This window comes from Emys orbicularis, chromosome 9 (assembly GCF_028017835.1).
Source record: "Emys orbicularis isolate rEmyOrb1 chromosome 9, rEmyOrb1.hap1, whole genome shotgun sequence".
Taxonomy (NCBI): Eukaryota; Metazoa; Chordata; order Testudines; family Emydidae; genus Emys; species Emys orbicularis.
In genome coordinates, this window is record NC_088691.1 from 106,507,899 (window position 1) to 106,530,463 (window position 22,565).

The 22,565-nt window shown below is 61.2% G+C and overlaps 1 protein-coding gene across 1 annotated transcript; it reads right to left on the reverse strand.

Moving 5' to 3' along the window:
• Nucleotides 1–5,440: 5,440 nt before the first annotated feature.
• TMEM44 (transmembrane protein 44) lies at nucleotides 5,441–21,692 on the reverse strand. Its single transcript, XM_065410368.1, has 10 exons — nucleotides 21,574–21,692; nucleotides 17,799–17,925; nucleotides 14,872–14,965; nucleotides 14,021–14,190; nucleotides 13,235–13,321; nucleotides 11,879–12,049; nucleotides 11,426–11,572; nucleotides 10,711–10,815; nucleotides 10,217–10,456; nucleotides 5,441–5,620 (listed from the first exon to the last, which is right to left on the reverse strand). Exons 1-10 carry the CDS (start codon nucleotides 21,690–21,692, stop codon nucleotides 5,441–5,443), a joined length of 1,440 nt encoding a protein of 479 aa, XP_065266440.1.
• Nucleotides 21,693–22,565: the final 873 nt, after the last annotated feature.

The window sequence follows — 22,565 nt, forward strand, 5'->3', positions numbered from 1 at the left end:
CCGGAGCGCGCGGAGTCCGGGCCGCATGAGGCCGAGCCCGTTATCGCTGCCTGGCAAGCGCTGAGCAGATTACATCGCCGGCAGGAGAGCGGGGACTCGACCTCCTTTGCAAGAAGAGATTTTATCAGCAGCTTCTGGCACTGAGCCACATTCCTCCGGCCTGGGCTGCTGGAACCAGAGCCACCCGGCGCTCCTGACACAATAGCCACGGGGCGGTTCTGCCTCGCCCCGGGGCTGCTCACAACCTTACCTCGGACAATGCTGCAGCCGTTCTGGCGGGGCACAGGGAGGCCGAGGGCAGGAGTTATGGGCGCAGAGAGAACAAAGGGTGCCAGGCTTTTCCTTGGGCACCGCGGTTCCTGGGTGCTAAGAGACAGGCCGAGCAGAGGCGCGAGCGTCCCATGACCACTCTGTTGCATGCACACACCCGACAGGGCCCAGGCCTGGGCGAATGGGAGCCAGGAATTCCACCTCAGCCCTGGTCCAGCCAGGCCCCAGGGGAACCGAGCACTGGGCCCGTCCCCGGGCGAGGCGGTGGGGTCTCCGAATGGGCGAGGGAGTGCGGGATGTGAAACCGGGGTTCCAGCCCCCGTCCATCCAGTGATGTCCATCACCTCCTCTCGCTGCTTCCCGGGGGGGGCACCTCCTGAGGAGCAGCGGGAGCCTCACCACACCCCCGGCAGGTCCCAGCCCCAGCGCTGGCCCCAAGAGACTTTGCCCTTGGCTAGCTCCGAGGACAGGAGCTCCACAGACAGAGCGTAACGAACACGAGCACCCTGCATGGGACGTCCCGGAGCACAGAGCTCACCCACCAGCTACCCACACGGAAGCACAACACGCTGCTGAGCGGGTCCAAGCATCCCTTTGTTGGCCCGGGATACGCACCCAACAGTGCCACGAACTAACACCAGCTCTCGGGGCTGGACTCCATCCCGGGCAGAGCCAGCAGGGGCTGCATCCCCCATCGGCCGGGGGGTCGCTGCACCCCAGGCACAAGGTATGTCACTCCCACATAGCCTGATCCCGTCTGTGATGTAGAGTAACTAGACCAAGGGCAGGCAGGGGCAGGAGGCACCAGCCGGGGGCCAGGGCCAGGGCCCGACCGACACAAAGAACCTCTTTGTGTCACCACTGACATAATGCCGCCTGTGGCAGGGAAGCTGGCGGAGCCAGACCTTGCCCCGCAGCAGCGTGCCTGTCACAGCCTGAGGGTTGCTACACAACAGCACCAGCACCAAGCAGGACTAGGGATTTTCCCCTTGAAAAACACTGCACAGTGAACTCGCCCCTTAATCTCCAGCAGCACCGCTGGCCACGGCTTCGGGTCCCCAAACACGGCCGGTGGAGGCAGGCACGGGAGTGGGAGGCGTCGGGGCTGCAGGCCAGGGCAGAGGGGGGTGGTGGAGGCAGGCACGGGAGTGGGAGGCGTCGGGGCTGCAGGCCAGGGCAGAGAGGGGTGGACATTCCTGTTATGCCAGATGCTGACAAACAGGGACACCCCAACCGATGCTGAAGATTGTACAGCCCCTCATCCCCTTCAGCTCATGGGTCATGACCCCCGGGGCTCACAAACAAGCCTGGGGGCCACAAGGCACTGAACGTTTTATTAACCGAAAGCAAAGAAAATCTTGCAGCCCCACTCCCTGCCCAGCCTGACCCTTCAAGGTCCCATAGTGCCCCTCCCCCCGATATCACAGCCAGTCTTTACTCAGTTTTATAGTAAAGGTCTGTGGAAGGGCAAACACTTTTTGACCCCTTGTTCTCATACACCTACTCTGCTTGCAGATTTTCAACCAAGTACCACCCTGGTTTGCACCCTGGAGTCAGCAGATTGCCGGGGAGCCAGCGGAGGAGAACCAGCTCTCCTTGCATTGCAGGATGGAGGCAGACCCCGATGCACCTGAACGCACTGGCTCAGAGATGCTGGAGCCAAACCCAAGTTGCTGGGACCAACACGGGGGTAACGGGTGATGTGTGTGATGCAGGAGGCCAGACTGGGTGATCTAATGGTCCCTTCTGGCCTTAAACTCCATGAATCGGTGAAACGGCAAAACGTGAGCAGACGTGCAAACCCCCCTCCCCACCCTGAAAATCCAGCTCCTCCCCAGGCCCGCCTAAGCCCAGCTATTCCCATCCGGGGCCCAGCAATGCCAGGCTCCAATTGTTCCATGCGGCAGAGCGGCTGGGGGGGGAGGGGGAAGGTGTCCTCTGAGGCCTAGAGAACGCCAGACTCATCACGCACACAATCACTGGAGGCCAGCAGGGCACATGAACACACTTCACTGTCACTGCCTCTGCCCCCAGGGCACAGCGCTGCTAGGCCAGGGAAGGGATCCCCCGGAGGCCAGTAGGATTACTCGTGGGAGCAGGATTTGCTCCACAGGGCGTCATGACCCACTTGCTGTTGTCCAAACATCCATTCACTCTCTCCCCTTCCCTGTCCCCACCATGTATGAGCTGTTGGCCGCACGGTAACAGGATACGTGCCTGTGACACGGGATCTGGGCTCTGCCAGACTGACTGCCTGAGTCTTCCAAGCCACCTCTTTGCCCATCTCCCCCGGGCCAAAGACCTGCCCACATCCTCGCAGGGTTCTGCAGCGCAAGCAGTTCACAGGTGCCCGGGGCTTTGAGATTCTCGGTGAGAAGACACCAGGGACGTGTAAAGTATCATGAATACGACTGCTCACTACATACCCCCCTGAAGGCAGCAGAGCCCGTCTGCCCCCTTGCACAACATGTGAGAGCACTTGCTCCAGGGTTTCTCCTGGCATACTGGTACTGCTTTGGACACGACTGAGGCAGCCCTCCCCAGGCGCTGACTTGCATGCTCATATTTTATTATGCATTATCTGAATAGGAAAAGGCAATACAGCAGAAGAATTTCCTTTCCCCTGGGTTTCCAGTCTTTGCATTGTCTGGATTTCTGAGCTTTACTACCAGGCAATTAATCTCCAGCCATTAGAAATATTAATGTGGAGGTTTCTTATCAGCGCCGGCTCGGGAATGTTTTGCTGTTCTGGGCCAAGGGAGCGTCTGACCCAGCGCAGGTCACAGTCGCTCGCTCCCTGAACAATCGCTGTACGTTCGCTGCCCTAGGCAGCTGCCAGATGGGTCATCTACCTGGAGGGGGGCAGCGCCAGGCAGGCTGGGGGCTGCGAGATCAGATCGGGAGCGACAAAATGCCAGACGCTCTCGTCAGATGTCGTCTTCTCGCCTGTGCTGCGTTCCCAGAAGCCAGGGGTGAGGCGAGTGGAGCCCGAGGGTGAGGGCAGCTCAGTGTCCTAGGAATGCACAGCAAGGCCGCCCTCCTGTTTGCTGTAGCTCATCGGGCCTAGTGCTCAACAAGCCCCAAGCCTGGCTCTGGGCTCTGGGCACGGCTGGCTGCGGGTGGCGGCGCAGAGCGGAGGGGTTTCAGCTTTGCCAGGGGAACGGAGCGGAGCTGCGAGGGACTCTGGGGAGCAGAAGGGGCAGAACAGCCAGGGCACACGGTCAGGGATTGCAATCTCCCACCGCAATGTGACAAAGGGAGCCTGTGATCCCTCCCCCGGAACAGTCTATAGGAGATCAATCTATGGGGGCTATAGGTGCTGCTCTAAGACCCAATAGCATAACAGAAAAGGAAAGCCTTTCCCACCCACACCTGCCTGGGCCTGCTCCCTCCAGCCAAAGCGAGCCCGGCATTATCCCTCTGCCCCAGCGCCCCTTCCCTCAGGCAGCGCTGGCTCCACGTTCACGCAGGGCGGGACGCACCATCCTGCTGTTTGCTGCAGTGCGGGACCTGACATCTCCCAGCTGCACCCCCGCCTCGCCGCACACACAGCCGCTGCTGCCAGCTTTTCACACCATCCTCTCGGGTCACAACAGCGCCCCCACCCCAACGTTCAGCCCTCGCAGCTCTCCCTGAGGCGCACCCCGGCGGCCGGCTGCGTCCCACTCCCAGCAGCTTCTCTGCGCTAGAAGGAGCGGCTCGAAAAGGTGCAGAGGAAAGGGGGCTTGCGGCTCGACCAAGCAATTTCAGACACCAGTGATCTGCGTGTGGGGGCACTGTGATGCCAGTGCCCAGAGCACGCAGGGGGGCCCCGAGGTGACAGAGCACCTGGACTGGCCAAGGAAACGGGGATTCCAAACCTGCTTCCCCCTGCAGCTCTTTCCAAGGGCCCTGCCCAGGCCGAAGGCCAGCACAGCTGTGGTAGTGGGAGTGTGACCCTCCCCTTTCCCCCCACAGCTGACACAGCTGGGGCAGCAACCGCCCTCATGCAGGTAACTCAGGAACAGCAGAGCTTCCCCATGCCAGGAGCTGGTGCGAGCCAGCCTCGCTCTGCCTGGCCAGCAAACCCTGTTGTGTGTAGGCAAGGTCTGGTCAGAATCCGGCCAGTTACAAGCAGATAACGGGAGATGTGGGGGCCACCTACACTGTTAGCGGAAGTGATGCAGAGCCAGCGGCCTGTGCTTCCCCTGCTCACGCCAGCCAGGATGCTGGCTGCTGAGTCCGAAGCAACTGTTTGAGGAGCCACACACAGATGCCCAGCACAGGCCGTAGGACTCCCCACTGTCAGTCCAAGTGGTGGGGCTGAACCAGAGCAGATCTGCCAGAAACCCGCTCTGGAAGTAATGGAGAAGCCCTGTGACGCTGCTCAGTTCCCTTGCAGTCAAACATCAGCACGTTATTTCTCCTCTGAATCTGTCCTGGGACTGGCAGCTCTGAAGTCCCAACTCCGGCCAGGGAGATGGACGTGCTCCTGTTACTGACCTGTCAGGGCACATTCCCCTCCAGCACCAACGGGGCCCGGCTCAGAGGAAGCGCACAGCCACAGTGGGGGAGCTTGTGAGCCCCTCCCTGCAGCTCGGGGAGCAGGGCTGGAAACCCTGATCGATGGGCTATGGCCAACCCAACGGTGCCAGGGCGGGGAAACTGCCCCCACTCCCCCAGAGGTCAGTTATTCCCACTGGGCAATGGGCGCGGTTCAGCCCTGATTAGTGCAGACACTGCAGCATCCCTGGTGAGGTGCAGTCACTGTCAGCCCCCCCGTTTGAACAGGGCCTGGGGTGGGCTGCCCCAGCGTCACGGTGAGTCTCTGGCAAAGGAACGCTGACCATGGGGCTCTTCTGCCATTCCCCACCGCCCCTGCAAGTGCAGCAGGGAAAAGGCGTGTGGCCAGAGACACCCCAGGCCATTCTGAGCCCCAGCTGTGTTTTCAGCTCCTTGGGGCTGCTTGCAGACAGGGTTTGTTTGTGTGGCCTTCAGGTTGCTCCAGCCCCGTGCAGAAGAAGCCGCCCTGCCCAAAGCTGCAGCAGGATCAGGGAAGTACACGGGTGAGATTTGAGCTACATTTGCATCTACTCCCTGCCCTGTACTGGCCCACAGTACTGCTGTAACCTGGACCTGCCAGGGATCTTCTACAGAGGATCTTTCTTCTGCTGGTTTTTTGAGTTACCTGCTATGATTTCTCTGCCCCGGGGGCGTCATTATCACACAGTCTCAGCGCAGCTGCGGCTTGTTTGAGGGCGTTCACATCAAAGCCGAAGCCTGCATTCTGCAGTGAGCTGCTGCCGGGCTGGATGTTTGGCGCCTCGGTACCGTTTCTGTTCCACTGAAGATTCATGCCTTCGAAGTCCCACTGCGAAGAGAAAGGATTTCGGGTTACAGGGACAAGGCAGGTCTGTAGCACCGGAGCTCCTACAGAAGTGGGGTCTGCTCTCCACTGGATGCAGACTGGCCATACGGGAGCTGCTCAGGCCGGTTTTACAGGGGGAAAAACCACCTGAATTCAAACTTTATCTGAAAATAGAAATTGTCACAAAATTCTCATTTTTAAAAAATTTTCAACAAAACTCCACATGGAAACCTTTTTGGGGTAGATTTTTCATTCCCTCCTTTTCTCCTTCCCCCTCCCACTGCAAGCGGAAAAATGGGAAAAAACGGAGGGAAAAGGGGGAAACAAACTGAGAAAAAACATTTTTGAAATCAAACATTTTCAATAAAAATTTTCATGAACAAATGCGGAATGAAAGGAAAAGCCGCCTGTCGGATCCCAGCAGGGTGAAAACTCTCCAGAAACTCTCCGTGGTTTTCTAACCAGCTCTGGCCGTTACTGCTCAGTTCATAACCAGAGACTGATCTCCACTAAGGTGACTATCGAGGGCTGCTAACCTGAGAAGCCTCAGCCAACTTTTACTTCCAGGGACGATGGATCTTGCTGTTGAGAAGAGGTCGGTATGAGGCTCACTGCACTGTCTGCGGGTCATTGCCAGAAATACCCGGCCGGCCGGCCGGCGCGCTCTCCAGAGCAGCACTCAGCCCGAGGAGTAACAGTTTGTCACTTTGAACCTAACCTACTGTCAGGAGATAACGATAGCGAGTGGTCCAGAACAGCTGTTCCTCACCTGGAAGGTAATCAGGGGACACTCTCGTGCCACACAGGCCACCTGACTGGTAAACACAGCTCCAGCTCAGTACCACGGACCTCGGAAATATCTGCAGGCATCAGCAGAAGGGCTTTCAGCCATTCTGGAGTCAGGAACGCTTTCTGCATTGTACCCACAGCCGTGCAGAACGAGGCCCATTGGATTCCAGGCAGTATTTACTTCTTTAGCCCCCCCATGTAACTAGCCAGTTGATCTACGGAATCACACAGCTGATGGATTGAAGTCCACCATTTAAAGCCGTTGCTTCAGAAAGGGCTTGAGGCAATGCTGTGTGACGGCACGAGATGCCAATTCATGCCCGCCCTGACTTGCAGCCCCCCGAACAGGGCTCGTGGAACAACGGCCCAGGTGTACCGAGCCCTCCTGGTGCTTTAGTGACCCATACAAACTCCTCCAGCACTCAGGCAGAGCAACTCGATTCGCCTCCCTTGTCACACAGGGTGGGTCTGCACCGGGGGGAGACACGGGGTAGCTGTGATAAAGCGCACTAACAACCCACACACCCAGGTCAGTCACCGCACTGCGGACCCACGTGACTTCCCACAATGCAGCAGGGATCACCCTCAGAGGGCAGAGCAGGGAGAAAAGTGGCGATATTCAGTCCCCAAGCTCCACCCACAACTCCTATGGCTCGATGTGACACATACAGTACCTGGGATCCTACAGGTCAGTGTGAACTCCCTTTCTGCCTCTGTTCATTGTGAGGGGGCATCTGCCTGCCCACGCTGCATACCAGCAGGGGACAGAAGGTCACTCCACACCGCCTGCGCCCCCAGATCTGTCCTGGAGGGGCACCTCTCGGGGGGATGGACAGCGCGAGCCCTGCTTGACCTCTCCGCCAGCTGTGAGAGTGGATGGACGGGACTGAGACCAAGCGATTCACACAAGTCGCTCCCAGCACTACAGAGCTGGACGCGCCTCTCCTCCCCAGCCCCTGAGCCATCTCCTTCCCAGGAACGGATCGGCAGAATTTCTTCCCTCTGCCCCACAGGAGACGCTATAAAACTGCGAAGCCACAAGACGCACCCAGCGCTGGCTGCGACGCCACATGGCTGATGTGTGCCAGCCCAGGGGATACGGCTTTCTGGAGTCCAGGGCTGCGTGGAGTTTATCATCATTGTTACTTTATCTCCAGTCAGTGAAAGCCAGTTTGGAGGTGGGGTAACTTCCTTCAGGGGAGATTAGACGACTTCTCTCCTCTTTGACCTCAACTAGTTCTGTGACCTAAAAACGACCCTGGGCTGGAGATCATGGGGGAGACTCTACTCCTGTGCAACAGTGTAATCCAGAGTAGCTCCGCTAAGGGTCAGTGGAGTCCCTTCAGATTTACACCAGCGGGCCTGGGAGCAGAACCTCTCCCCGGGACTGCACTAAGGACAAAGCAAGCACATTATGTTTCTTCAATTTATGAGTGATTATTTCCTGCCCTGCAATCTGGCCTCTTTCTGGGGCTTGTGATGTCTCATGCATCTAACCTAAGACAGACTTCAGTTGTAATGCTTCATGGATTTAAAGTGAAAGACGCTTGGCAGACATGGGTGTCCCTGGAGTGCTGGTCGTGGGCCCGGCGCAAAGCAAAGTGACAGTTCTTTAGACCTGTTGTGAGTTTAAGGCCTCCCAGTACTTTTGCTGCAGAAGAACAACAAAGATCAAGAAAAGAGTTGGTCTAGAGCAGCCAACACCGAACAGCCCAGCCCAGATCCCTTCTCTTGATGCCTCGCTCTGGTACCTAGCCAAGGTGGAGAGAGCCACGTGGGAGCATTCACAAGCAGCTTTCGAGAGCAGGAAAGCTGTAGTGAGCAGAGAAATATGGGGAGTTCTTATTTTCAAAATAGCCGAAGAGAGTGGGCGAGCGAGTGTGCAAGGTGAGCCGGGGGGAAGAACGACTGCAAGGAAAACATGATTTCACAAGGTGTGTGAGACACTGTCACAGAAACACAATCCAGTCTGTCCAAACAAACACAGGAGCCATTTCAATGTGGGATCTGCAAGGGCCCAGAACGCCAGCAAAGGCTGCCTGGCTCTGCCAACTAGCCACATGCTCCAGCTGGGGCTGCTCCGGGCTGTACTTGGAAATATTGCCCCCTACCTGCCAAGAGTATTTCAGCTGCTTTGAGCTCAATCATCTTGTTATTTTCAAACACGGAGTGACTGTCAAACCGCGTTCAGCCTATGGAAATGGAGTGCAAACCAGCCACCTCGCCCCAATCATCCAAAGAGATTCTTTCTAGTGTGCAGTGCGGCTCCTTATCAGGTGCAGGTGTTTTAAAAAAAAAAACAGAAACGAAACAAAACAAACTTTATAGAATCAAAATGTGTTTTTGTTCGTCCCCCTCCATATGGTAACTGTGCTGGTCCCGGTGCAAGGCAAGTGCTAGCTCAGGCAGAAGGGGATTTGACCTGCTGTAATCTCCTGCCATAAACCCCTTTGTTCCCACAGAGACGCCTGCTGAAACGCCAGGGACATGGTAAGAAACGCCAGCCTCAGACAGGAATCTCTCTGAGCACCAGGCCGGGGAACCCGGGGGGGTAGTGCTGGCCGAGGTTTTCTGCACTCTCCGTTCTGTCAGGCTGAGGGGCAGTAAGGGCAGTGGGCCATGCATCGGCCTGTCTCTCAAGGAGCATACACTGCCCCGTTTCCACAGGAGGGGAGAGGCCCAGAGCCCAGGGTGCTGGCGGGTTGTAACAATGGCACAGGAACGCTGAGCATTCCCATTTACGTTCTGGAACAGAATGGTCCCATTTTTAGAACTACATAAAATAGTCCACTCTTTGCTCCCCGCCCTCCCTCGTGCACATGGGTTGTCCAGCTCTTGGGATCACACCACTGTGGGCTGAATTCTACCTTCAGAGGGACGGCACTGCTCCAGGGCGAGCTGCATGCACGTCGCTCAGGACAGAAATCGCCCCAACAACCGTGACAGGCTTTGCAGAGTTTCTATGAAACATCTCGCAGTTTGACAGCAGCAGCAGCGAGTCGATGCAGAAATCTCCTCCTGGGGAGGAGCAAAGCAGGCCTGGGAGGCGCTGGCATTTCCCCAGGACTGCGCTGTCAGTTAGAACTTTTGGAAGAAAAGTCGCCCGAGTTTTCAACCTGACCCAAACAACATATTTCCCAGCCTCGTGCTTGGAACCAGCCGAACCATCTTGGGTGAAATCTTCAAAATACAATTCAGCCTGAGGCAGCCCCCAGCCTGGGACTTTCAGCTCAGACAGTGACAGTTTGGCAAAGGTTGAAGCAACTGAAACCAGGGTCTTCTCCTGGGAGATGAGGTCGAGTTTAATACGGGGAGACGCACCCAGCCCTGCCTACGACGCAGTACGCAGGGGCTACGTGCTGAGCTCCGTTTCAGTCTTCAGTCTACAATCAGCCCCGCTAGCTCCTGCTATTGGCAAGCGGCGCTTTGCCTGAGTGGGAACTGCCCTGGCCCTCCGGCCCGCCCCACGGCAGTCAGTGAGGCAGAGATGGAGAGGGGCCCTCCCGCAGCCCTGGAGGGGGCATCTGTGTGTGTGTGTGGGGGGGGGGAAGATATCTGGTTATCTGGGGAGCTGGCTTCTTGTGACTGGACCTATCCCGTGGCAATTGGCCAGGATGCTCTGGGGACCCGGCCTGCACTGGGAGTGCTCTCACTGCCACACACACACACACACCTGGGTGGGACGGTCCCTGGCCTGGGGCCAGCGGCTCTGTGTGCCGCGCACCAGTGAAGGCAGCGTGGGCCAAGTTCAAGGCAAGAGGCTGGGGTTAGCGCAGGATCCGGTGCAGATGACCGGTGGTAGCCACCTACCTCGAGCTCGGAGCTGATGGAGGAGACGTACGAGGAGCTGGAGGGGGAGAGCTTGGCGTGGATGACCTGGACTGGAGGGTAGGCAGGGGGCTCCGGCAGGGCGGGGTCGGCAGCACTTGTCTGTCCATCTCCCGGCAGCCTCACTGCACCGCGGCCAGCCTGGACGTAGCAGGGAGCAGGATTTACCAGCGTACAATCAAGGGGCACAGCAGGAGGATCAGAAAGCCCCAGAGGAGAGGCCTGTGTGGGGAGATGGTTGGGTAGCAGACCCCACTGCTTACGGGGGCAGGGCTCCCAAAAGCTGCAGACCGATGAGCTCCCGGTCACCCCAGAACAGGCGTGTGCACCCACAGAGCCTGGCTCAGCCTGGCTCAGCGTCTCTCGCTGGCTGGCCGCCCCCCGCAGCCATCCCGGCCAGCCTCTCACTTCCACCCGCAGCTCAGCTCCGTGCTGCTGTCAGCCCGCCCAGCGCCCCAGCGGTTCTCCTGCCTCACCTGCTGCACCTGCTCGATGGTGAGATCCAGGCAGCGGCCGACGGCTGCCCCCTCGTGGAGCGACCTGGGGGCCGGGAACATGCTCAGCGGCAGCCAGTTGGGGACCTTGGAGAGAGGGGGGGCAGTGAGCGAGCAAATCCCAACATGCACTGGGAACGGCAGGGCTGAGCTCTTCAATGGAGGCCGGAGCAACGACCCGTCCCTCCCTCCCTCCCACTGTGACTCTGTATAACTAGCAGAGCGGCACGGCCGGCTCCACGAAGAACCAGAGCAGCTGGAGGCTCCTGGGCCGCAGGGCAGAGGGAGAGGAAGGGTGGTGGGGAGCAGGCGCAGGGGATACCCCAAGGGGCTGTCAGCGTGGGCTGTGCAGCCCCCCAAAGGGGGTGGGAGGAAGGAGCCGGGAGCCAGCTGGGCACACAGAGGAGAGCGGGGCCCCGGATCAGGCTGCGTCCCGGGCAGCGACGTAGCAGGATGCTGGGGGAAAAGGGCCAATGTCAAACCCAAGAGGCACAAAAACCTCGGCAGGCTCCCAACCGCCTGCGGGCAGCACAGGAGCGAGCTCTGCAGCGGGCACAGCCGTCCCTGCAAGGGCCTCACGCCCATCCGAATGCCTCGGCAAGGCACCGCGGGGTGGGCCCCCGGCCGTCTCCCCTTGCAGGGCGAGTGGCAGCACACGGTGCAGGGCAGGGGAGAACCCAGAGACAGGAGGAGAAACCTTTTCCTCTTCGGTTCCCTTCGGCTCTTCCTCCTCCTCCTCCGCCTGTGCCAGCAGCGCCCACGTGGCCGGGGTCTCTGTGGCCTCAGCCACAAGGCCCAGCCGCTGGCTCATCTGGCTTTTCATCACGCAGGACAGACAGGTGATCTGAGCTCCCAGGGTTAAGGAAGTGACGGCGTCTCAGGGTAACACCGGCTCCACCTCAGCCCCACAACAGGGCTGCCTGGAAGGGAGCTACACAGCACTGGCTCAGGGACAATGCCCAGCCCACACCACCAAGCTGGCCAGAGTGGCGTGGGGTTTGGGCAGGATCCGCAGCCCTCGGGGCCCATCAGACCCAGGGGCCTAACCTCTGCAGCCTGCGTCGTGCCCCGGAGATGAGGGGTGCTCAGGCCCTCGGCCTCTGTTCCAACCCCCCCGTGCCAGTCCGTGGAGCCGGCGGGGAAAGGATACAGCCACGTCGAGCGCAGCAGAGCCCAGGGCGAGCAGGAGCCAGGGCATGGCTCTCACAAAGTACGCGGGCCGCTGGTCGTGAGTCACAATGGCCGCTGCATACAGGACACTGGCCAGGGCCGAGGAGACGCTGGCCCAGAGCTGGGTCACTGGAGACAGCCTCCCTCTGCACTGCAGAAAGCAGGTGAAGGTCAGACTGGCTCCCTGAATCAGCGCGAGCCGATGCCCCCACCCTGTGGGGCACCCATGGCAGCAGGGCCAGTCCCTGCTTCGCCGGGCAGCACCCTGCAGCAGATACAGCACAGTGCACTCAGCAGTGGAAGCACAGCGACTGCGCATAGCTGTCTGCAGGCTGGGAGCTGCCATCTGGCCCGGCCTTCCCTGCAGCCCGGTCCGTGTCCCGAGCCACATTTATCTGCCTCTGCAGCGAGACGGGAACAGCCAAATACCGTTCTCTGTGCAAACACGCAGACACGGGGATCAGGGGCACTGCCTCCTTCTAGGCCACCACCCTGCAAGGGCAACGTGAATGCTGCCATGCTCCGCCCCCCACGGGCCTTACCGACCTGGGGTCCGAGCCCAAGGCAAGGGGCACAGGTAAACCCCTCGGTCTGGGTCCCCAAGGGAGCAGCCCGGTCGATCCCGGATCGCGTTGCTATTGCAGCAGGGGCAGAACAAACCCTGGTTAGGGCGAGCAAGGCCTGCCAGGCAGCAGCAGGGACCGCAGCCCAGTCCTGAGCCTGCAAACACTCACACTCGAGCAGGCCCATGGACACAACAGGTTTGCTGCCATGGGCGGGCTCAGGCCCTCGGGTCCGTCAGGGACAGACTGTGCTGTAAGTGTGGCCCAGGCCACAGAGGAGTCTTGCTGCAGGGCAGTGCGGTCGGAGCAGACAGACAGACTTGGGGAGCAGGGGGGACAGGGTGCGGGATAAGAGTCCCTGGGCCTCGTGGAGCATCGGGGCGACAGCCCCAGGGCAGGAGTGAGCGCTGAGGAGACGGTGGCAGGCTGGGAAGGGAGGCCCGGGCAGGGGGAAGACAGTGGGTGGGACTCACCCTGGCACATGGGCACTCAGGGAGGGGCTGTCCAGGAGACAGTGCCACGCCCCAGCGTGCCGGGAGGGGCCACAAGACCCACATCTACACTGGCCCAGGGCCCTGTTGCACCAGGGCAAGAGGCCCCACGGGGCTGTGGCTGCAGCCCTGCGCTGTGGCGACACACCCCAATTTGGAGCTAGCTCGCAGGCTGTGCACCCCCGCTGTCCCCAGGCCATGGAGCCACGTGCACTGCATGGCCACCATGGCCCCTGCCCTGTGCTGGGCTCCGCGTTACCTAGCTCCGGCCAGCCCACTTACCGCTCCAGACAGCGCAGGGACCCTGGCCGTGAAGGCGACGAGCGCAGCGAGCATCCCCAGGGCAAAGCCCAGCACTTCTGTGTTCTCCTGCGGGACGGGAGGGTAAGAAATCCTGAGCCACTGGGAGCCCCCAGGCCACTCCCCGCTGCGCAGCAGAGGGGCCCCACCAGGCACTGCGTGTCACCCCCATGTGCTAATCCGCCCGGACAACTGTTAGATCCCGCACAGCACTTGCCTTCCCGCGACTGCTGGACCCACCACGGCTCCCGCTCTCTAGGGCCACCAGGGCAGCCTGGAAACGCCAGGCCTAGCGTCTGCTGTGCACAATGGGACAAACCTTCCCCTGCATCTCTAGGGCTCTCTGGAGCCCCACAGCTTCGCCCTTCGGTAGCTCATTAGAGCAGCGGCGCTTCCCGGAATGACGGGAGCTAGAGACAGACAATCCGATGGGCCCGTCCGGCCCGCCTGCCGGCCGACACACACAGCCACGTGCTGCCTCACCCCGTTCCTTCTAGCGCAGACAAGCCCCTGCGCCCCCGGGCCTGGCAGCGCCCCCTTTCCCAACTCTGATGTCTGTGAGCCTAATCGCCTCTAACTTCAGCGGGCGAAACCACCCCCCAGTGCCGGCGGCCTGACACAGCTCCTGGCCGGGGCTCCCTCAGGTAGGCCCCCCCCGGCCCCAGCAGGCTCAGCGAGGGGTTGCACCGAAGGAGCTGCCGCTGGGAGCTTTGCCCTGGCTGGATCCCTGCCAGCCCAGAGGAACACAGGCAGCGGGAGCTGCGTTACCTGCAGCGCTGTCCCGAGCAGTCTCCTCTGTGCGCCGTGGAACTCCTCGGGGGAGGATGAGGTGGCCATCGCCAGGACGTACCAGCCGGGGCCCGTGCACAGGGACAGAGTGAGCGCAAGGAGGCTGCTCCTCACCTGTCTTCTCCTCCTCTTCCTCCTGCCGGGCGGAGCTGCGCAGGACACAAAGTCTCAGCCGGGAGACACAACGAAAGCCTGTCGGGGAACCGGCCCCGCACTGCAAGCACCAGCCAAGAGCTCAGCGTAGGGACCGGGTCCTCGGCAGCACCGGCCTCTGCTGCTGGAGAACATCTCCCCAAAACGGGATCCTCGTCCCCCAAGAGCTCGCCTGCCCCCAGGGTCACTGGCTGTGCTGGGAGTGGGGGCGTCGTCCTCACCCCCTCCCATCCTGCCCGTCTCCCAGCCCTCTATTACCCCTGCCAACCCCCCCTCCTAGGTAGCACCCAACCCTCTCCCTCCACCTCCCAGCACCCAGACAGCACCCAGCCCTCTCTCTCCACCCCCTCTTCGCCCCACCCCCTTCCGAGCCCAGCCTCCACCCCCCATCGCCCAGCCCACCTCCGAGCCCAGCCTCCAAGCCCCCGCCCAGCCCCCACCCCCTCAGCATCCAGCCTTCCAAGCCAGGCCTCTCCCCAAATCCCCCTCCCAGCCGCATGCTTCTCACCACTCATCTCCCCAGCCCTCGGTGTGGCCTGGAACATATTCAGCCCCTGTAGCACGCCCGGGGCCCCCAGCACTCCTGTATGCATCTAGTCTGGGGAGGGGCCAGGTTATCGCCTGGGGTTCCGCCCCGCCCCCGCCATTCAGGACAGGGTGACCCGCCGGGCACGTACCTGGTGTGGGTCTGGGGTCGGACACACAGACAGGAAAGAGAGTCAGCAGGAAGTGAATGATGTCGATAGCAGCCATGTACGCCCCTATGAAGACCTGCGGAGAGACCAATCGGATCAGAGCCACGATCCCAGGATGGGGAAACGCTTTATGGACAGTGAGGACCAGTCTCCCAACAGCCCTGAGAGGAAGATATCAGCCTCCTTCTGTGCATGGCCCTGGCACGGAGAGGTGAACAGCTTGGCCAAGGTCACATAGCCAGCAGGTGTCAGAGCTGGGAAAGAGCAGATGGGTCCCGACTTCCGGTCCCCAGCTCTCAGCACAGATCTCTGCGGCAACCTTCGGGTGACCCCAGCGCTCCCTGGGCCTCCCCCAGACCAACAGTGTCATGGGCCATGGCAGAGACAGGGCCTGCTGCAGAGAGCCTAGGCCAGAGCAATGGGGCAGACAGCTCCCGCAGCAGGCTCTGGACTGAACTAAACTCTGCCCATCTAGCCGACACCCGGGAGAGCCAGCAGCTGACTGTTAGGGGCGGACGAAGGCCTGGCATGGTGACCGGCTCACGGCTGGGGTGGCTCTCCTGAGCTATAGTGCTTGGAGTTCTGTCACTCCCAGCCTGGCCGACAGCCCATGGTGCCGAACGTCACCCCAGTGGGCTCCGAAGCTCCCAGGCCAGGCAGGGGCAGACCCTGGAGTATGACACAGAGTTCAGATTTTACTCCAGATAAGCCAGTGAAGTGCACAGTATCCGTCTTCTCAGCCCCCGCTGCAGACAGCCTCTTGGCCACAGCACACCAGAGTCTGATCCAACGCCCCCAAGAGTGCCCTGCACCCCCCCAAGAACTCCCAGTGAGAGGAACTTCTGCAGCGAGGTCAGACAGGGTCAGGGACTTATCCCGGCCCCAGGAACCTGCCTGGAGAATTTAAGCACAAAAGGAATTTTTTCAAACAGCTTCCGAACCCTCTGCCACAGTGACTGGTGGCAGTGCTGCCCCAACTGTCCCTGTGCTAAGGCGCAGACAGCGCCGGGGGCATAACACAGAGCCCGCCTGCCCCAGCAAGCCCTGCCGTGAAAAACCTGCAGGGGCTGTTCCATTCTGAGCAACAGCCCAGGGGCTGGGAGTGGGGACAACTGCCCTGCAGGGCAGCGCCGTGAGGCTGGTCTCCCCCCCAGCAATGGGGCTGGCCTGCCGTGCTCGCCCGTTTCTCACATTCGCGCTCAGCTCAGAAAGCACGCGGCGTACAGCCCCCTTTCCGAGCAGGTAAAGGCACAGCCGCTCCAGCTCTGACATGCCTCCTTCCCCTGCAGCCGTGGGGGGTCCGTGTGTCCACACACGCAGCCCGTCTGCACGCCCAGCTCTGGGAACGGTGCGCACAAGTCAGGGCCTGCGGCGCCCCCATGTGGGAGAAGAGAACATCGCGCACGTTTTCACTAGCTGGGCTTAAGAATCCCACCACCGGTTAAACCAGAGCAAAGTCCCACGCAGCCCGGCCGAACTAAAGGCAGCAGCGCTCCTGGGTCCCCTCCATCCCGCCTGCCCCATGCACTCGGGGAAGGGACTGCTGGCTGAGCCAGAGGGGCAGAACTCAGCGTGCTCACAGAACGAACGCATCTCCCCAGGCCAGATACACTGGGATGGATGGTCTGTCTGGGAGGGACAAGGACTGGGTGTCTCCTTGTGTCTCTTTCTAATGCAGCTATCGCGGCCTCTGAGGGTATGTCTACACAGCAATTACACACCCATGGCCAGCAGACTCGGGCTAAGGAGCTGTTTAATTGCAGGGTAGATGTTTGGTCTCCAGCCCAAGCCCTCAGACCCTGCAAGGGGGGACGGTCCCAGAGCCCGAACATGGACCCCGCAATTCTACAGCCCCTTAGCCAGAGCCTGAGTCGGCTGGCCCGGGCCAGCTGCAGGCGTCTGCCTGCAGTGCGGACATACCCCGAGCGCCAGCCGTGAATGCTGGGAGTGACCAATCGCCCTGCGCTGAGGAGACACCGGCAGTGAGCGAGGCTGGGCCCAGGGCCCTCCCAGACCAGCTCTGGCTGTTCATGACTCCACCTCAGGGAAGCAGCTGTTATTCCGTCAGCCCTGAGGAACAAGACAAACAGGGTGGGGAGCGTGAGCCTCACCCTACCCCTGCCTCCGGGCTCCAGTGACTCAGCCAGGGAGACGCCCGCCCCGGAACGACTGCTCCGGGTCAAGGGGAAGAAGGTGCAGCAAAGAGTAGCACCGAGGCTTAAAGAGCCATATCATCAGTGGGGGACTGAGGCCCCCCTTCTGCGTGGGGCAGGGACCCTTGCCCATGTACCGCCCCACTCCCTGCCACCGTCCCCTCCAGAGGTGTCTCTGTAGGGCCAGGCCTGGCTGGGCAGGGCAGGGCAACGAACACGGCCCCCAGCACAGTTTACAAGGGAAAGGTAGCTGGGCCGAGCCTGCATTATCCTCACCCCGGAGTCCCCTCCTCAGCAGGCGGCCCTGAGGCAGCCGTGGCTGGGGTGAGGGGGGGGGGCCTTGTGTCAGAGTTGGCTGCCCGCATGGCGGGGGGCTGCCAGGGATCAGAGCTGTCATTTGGATCTGTGCTGGCCTCCTGGGATTGCGGTTACCTCAGGGGAGTTGGGGCGGGGTCTCGTGGTGGGGGGACCGTGGCATCTGGTGGACCAAAGGGACAGAACTCAGCCAGGGAACCTGCCCCCTCCAGCCCCCAGGCAAGGCACGCAGGGACAGCTGTGCCTGGCCAGGGCTGAGGGGTTTGGGGCAGTACTCTGTGCTCTGTTGGGCCCAGGGGCGCACAGGGAGCGCCATCACCATGGCCAAAGCCCTAGCCAACATCCTGCACTGGCCGCAGGGGCTGGGCTGGGGGCTGTCCCATGCCCGACCTCCAGGATCGGCAGGCCCCTGCGGGGGCAGGCCGGACGTCTCCTGCGTACCTGGATGGCGAGCTGCTTGGCCAGGAGCGCCCCGATTGTGTTGCACATGCTGCCCACAAAGCTGTAAATAATGCAGAGCACCGATGCCTCCTGCCAGCCTTTCCTCCTGCAGCGGGCACGGACCAGCCTGGGAGGGACACAGAGGGAGAGGGATCAGAGCAGGGGAGCGCTGCCCTTTCACCCAGGGGCTGGGGTTCTCAGCCCAGCTTTATCGGCTAGGATGAGGCACAGGCTGAGCTACTTAACGGTGCCCAGGGTCCCCCAGGACACCCCAGTGCCCCTGAGGCCAGGCCCTGCAGCCCAGTACGTGGGAGAGTCAGTCAGAGCTTGCCCCTTCAGTGGGGTCGCGGGACATGCTACTAACTGGCAACGTCAGGCTCCCGTCTCACGCCAGGCCCCACGGCTCGGGGTGCTCTCTGGCTTGCCCCAGGGCTGCTCCGGGAACCGCACAGCCGGTGGCCCTAGCACTAGGTCTGTGCCGGGGTGGCCAGGGCAGCTCACTTCCCCTCCCTGGGCCGCAGCCCCCCACGTGGGGGCCAAGACTCAGCAGTGATGAGCCGCTGCAGGGCAAACAACACCCCTCGGAGGGGGGGTGAATTCCAAAGGGTGCTGAGCACCCACCTCTGGGAATCGGGCCCCTTCAAAGCACCCCAGAGGGGTCCCCCAGATCACTCGTCCCTGCTGGAGGCCTTGCCCCAGTGACACTGACCCCCGGTGGTGGAAAGCACTCGGTCCCCCGGCTCCTGACGACCCCACACCAAACACCAGGCTCAGGCCGTCCCGAGCATCCTCTTCCCAGCCAACGCACACAGAGGGACAAGGCCCAGCACCGGAGGCAGCCTCAGGGAACTCCCTGCACCCACGCAGTGGATCAGCCAGTGCCATCTCTGCGCCAGCCTCGCCCCGCAGGGAGCGGCTCTGGAGCAGATGGCACCGCTGCTTTGTTTAGCTGCTCGGTCGCCACCTCCCCAGTTGTAACCATCCCCATCGGTCACCAGGCCCAGGAAGGAGACCAGTGGGTGCAGGCTGGGTGCTGACACTCTGGGGAATGGGCTTGGGGGCACCTGGGAGCTCCAATTACATCCCAAAAATGCACCACTCAGTAAGAGCTCTGTGTGGCTCGAAAGCTCCTCGCTTTCAAAAAGCTTATCTCACCCACCTTGTCCCACGCATGCTAGCCATTTCACAAATGTACCCAACAAATTGGGAGCTGTTCTACCGGAACCGAACAAATGGATGTTCTCTTTGCATTAAGATTGTTTGTGGAAAAAATACAGAGAAAAGTATCAGAGGGGGAGCCGTGTTAGTCTGAATCTGTAAAAAGCAACAGAGGGTCCTGTGGCACCTTTAAGACTAACAGAAGTATTGGGAGCATAAGCTTTCGTGGGTAAGAACCTCACTTCTTCAGATGGCATCTGAAGAAGTGAGGTTCTTACCCACGAAAGCTTATGCTCCCAATACTTCTGTTAGAGAAAAGTAGAAAACCCTGCGGACAGTACTCATCCATGTTGGGCAGGCTTATGACCACGTTCCAAGAGAAGTCATTTGGTGGTGTATGAGAACGAAACCGATGCCTGAAGACTACATCAGACTTGTCTGGGACACGCCCCGTCGGTACGTGCGGTTACCACGGTCAGGAGGCCATGTGGAGAAACCGAACAGTTTTTAGTAAGAGTCAGAGCACATCAAGGCTCCGCAGTAGCCCCTTTTGGTTCCCATGTGCGCTCGATGCACTTACATAAAACATGCGGCGTGCACCGTGGTGCGTGGTTTTTGCAGATGACGTACTGCTCACAGGGGAGAGCAAAGAGCAAGTGGAAGAAGATTTAGCAAGACAGAGGTGCCTGCTTGAAAGAAATGGCATGAAAATCAGCAGGAATAAAACAGAGTACGAGGCCTGTGGATTCGATGATACCTTGCAGGAAGACAACAAGACTAAGTCAACCAGGCTAGCCATGACCATAGGTAGAGAAGTTCACTTTCACATATGAGTTCCTCCAGAACTCGTGGGTGATACCATCTGGTCCTGGGGACTTATTACTGTTCAGTTCATCAATTTGTTCCAAAACCTCCTCTAATGACACCTCAATCTGGGACAGTTCCTCAGATTTGTCACCTAAAAAGAATGGCTCAGGTTTGGGAATCTCCCTCACATCCTCAGCCATGAAGACCGATGCAAAGACTTAATTTAGCTTCTCCACAATGGCCTTATCGTCCTTAGCATCTCAATTGTCCAGTGGCCCCACTGGTTGTTTAGCAGGATTCCTGCTTCTGATGTAGTTGAAAAGATTTTGCTATTACTTTTTGAATCTTTGGCTAGCTGTTCCTCAAATTCTTTTTTGGCCTTCCGAATGATATTTTTACACTAGACAGCCCCTCCCCCAAAGAGTTTGCAGGTCAAGTCAATCACTGGTTATTTATAAACTTCTTCCCTATGGCTCTGCTCCTTCCTAGCAGGCTCCTCACGGCCCCTGTCCACACACAGAGCTTGCTTTTTCTGTATTTAAATGCCCAGCCCAAGAAGGTGGTTGTCATGTGGCCTGAGTGCTTTGTAGCGGTGGCGCTATCAGGTCACCAGGGCCTGAACCCTCAGCAGACTCAGGCGTTGCAATGCAGATGGTCACAGCTCCTAACTTGTAGGTTCTAGAAAATGACAGGAAAACCCTTGAGCCACAAAGCCTGAGTTAGGCACCTTGGCTCCCTGCAGTGCCCAGGGAAAGCCAGGAATCTAAGAATGGGAAGAGCCACAAAGGCAGGTGCCAGGCGGGGAACCACCTGCGCCAGACGTGGGAGATGCCAAGGGGAGCGTGTGCTGTGTCCTGCTCCTCTCTCAGAGTTTGGAGCCTGAGCTCGGGCTGCAGGAAGCACCTGTCTCCTTGTGAGTCACCAACAGGGGGGGCAGGTGTTTGGCCACCTAACCACCCCCAGGCCCCCCACGCCACCCAGAACAGCCAGGGCCGGAGGAGAAGTTGTTCTTCCAGAATTTGTAGCCCAGTGTTGGGGCCCCAGGGGGATAACGGGGTGTCTCCTGGCAGCCGGGGCAAACCCAGGCGCGGAGCAGGATCCGGCCCAGCCAGGTTTCCACGCCCCATCTGCATCGCCCCCTTCTCCGGCCCCAGGGACCCGGCTTTTGCTCCTCGGCAGAGGGGCGCGGGGCCGGGCGGAGGAGAACGGGGCGGGCCCGAGGCTGGGTGGAGGGACGCAGGAGGCGGGGCAGAGGGGCACAGGGCTGGGGCCAGGCAGAGGGGCGTGGGGCCAGGCCCAAGGCCAGGCGGAGGTGCGGGGGACAGAGGGAGCGGGGCAGGCCTGAGGCCAGGGAGAGGGGCACAGGAGGCGGGGCGGAGGGGCCCGAGGCCGGGGCAGGGGGGCGCGGGGCCGGGCGGGGCAGGGGGGCGCGGGGCAGGCCCGAGGCGGGGCACGGGGTAGGCCCGAGGCCTGGCCAGGGGGCGCGGGGCTGGGCGGAGGGGCGTGGGGCCAGTCCCGAGGCCGGGCCGAAGGGTGCGGGAGGCGGAGGGGCGCGGGGCAGGAGGCCCGAGGCCGGGCCGAGGGGCGCGGGGCCGGGCGGACTCACAGCGCGTGGGCGGCCACCCAGAGCAGCGCGGCCAGGCAGAGGGGCGTGGGACCAGGCACGGGGCAGGCCTGAGGCCGGGGAGAGGGGCGCAGGAGGCGGGGCGGAGGGGCCCGAGGCGGCGCAGGGGGCGCGGATGGAGGACAGAGGGGCGCGGGGCAGGAGGCCCGAGGCCGGGCCGAGGGGCGCGGGGCCGGGCGGACTCACAGCGCGTGGGCGGCCACCCAGAGCAGCGCGGCCAGGCTGCCCAGCGCGGCGGAGGCGCAGGCTCTGTCCCGGGCCAGGCAGGCGGCGAGGTGCCCCCAGCTCCCGGCGGCGGCTCCCATCGCAGCCCCGTCGCTGGCCGGAGCCCGCCGAGCAGCCGCCCGGGGCATGGCCGGGGCACGGGTGCCGGTCCCGGGCGGGCAGGGCGCAGGCAGCTCCGCTCCCGGCCGGGCCACACGCCCCTAGCGGGGAAGCCGCGAGCGGCGCCGCGTCCCTGGCAGCCCGGCCCGGCCCAGACACGCGCCCCTGGGGCCAGGCCGTGCCAGGGCCCGTGTCGCCCCCCCGCGTCTCCTGTCCGGTGCTCGGCTTGTGGGCTCTGCGGGCAGGGCCTGGCTGTACAGCGCCGAGCACCAGCGACCTGCTCCAGCTGGGGCTCTTGGCTGCTACCTGCATGGCCACAGGCCAGCGCCCTGAGCTCATCCCAGACCCCCGGGACCCCCCAGCCTCCCTTCGGGGAACTCACTCCCAGCACACAGGGTGTGCAGCGCCTGGGGCACATCCTCCTCTCACCGGCCCCTAACAGCCAGAGCCCATACCCGCCGCGGCTCTGGGCAGCAGAGGGGCCAGCAGGACTTCACCCTGCTGCGGGCCTAGCTCGCGGGCATGTTCAGGAGCTGACTCTAAAGCATTAGCCAGGGCAGCAAGAGGATTTCAACATATGGGAGCCAGGAACAGGGCAAGTCACTCCACAGCTGACAGGGGCCGAGCATTCCCCTGCTCCACTGGCAATGGCTCCTTTGAAGCGTGGCTGCTCCTTCATCTCAGCCTTTTGTAGGAGCAATCAGGCTTCTACATGCAGGAGAAACCTTCATGCTCTTAGGGAAACATCGGAGAGGAAGCTACAGCACCTATTGCCCCGCTTGATGAGAGAAATATTTATTAGTTTATGATACTTAAAAGCACATCAAGTGCTTCAATAGGAGAGACCATCCAGG

Coding starts and splice junctions, on each gene's coding strand:
- TMEM44 (XM_065410368.1), bottom strand. CDS start 21,692: ATGGGAGCCGCCGCCGGGAGCTGGGGGCACCTCGCCGCCTGCCTGGCC. Junction 14,191..14,871: donor CGACCCCAGACCCACACCAG/GTACGTGCCCGG, acceptor TGTCCTGCGCAG/CTCCGCCCGGCAGGAGGAAG. Junction 12,050..13,234: donor TCCCTGCGCTGTCTGGAGCG/GTAAGTGGGCTG, acceptor TGCTTTCTGCAG/TGCAGAGGGAGGCTGTCTCC.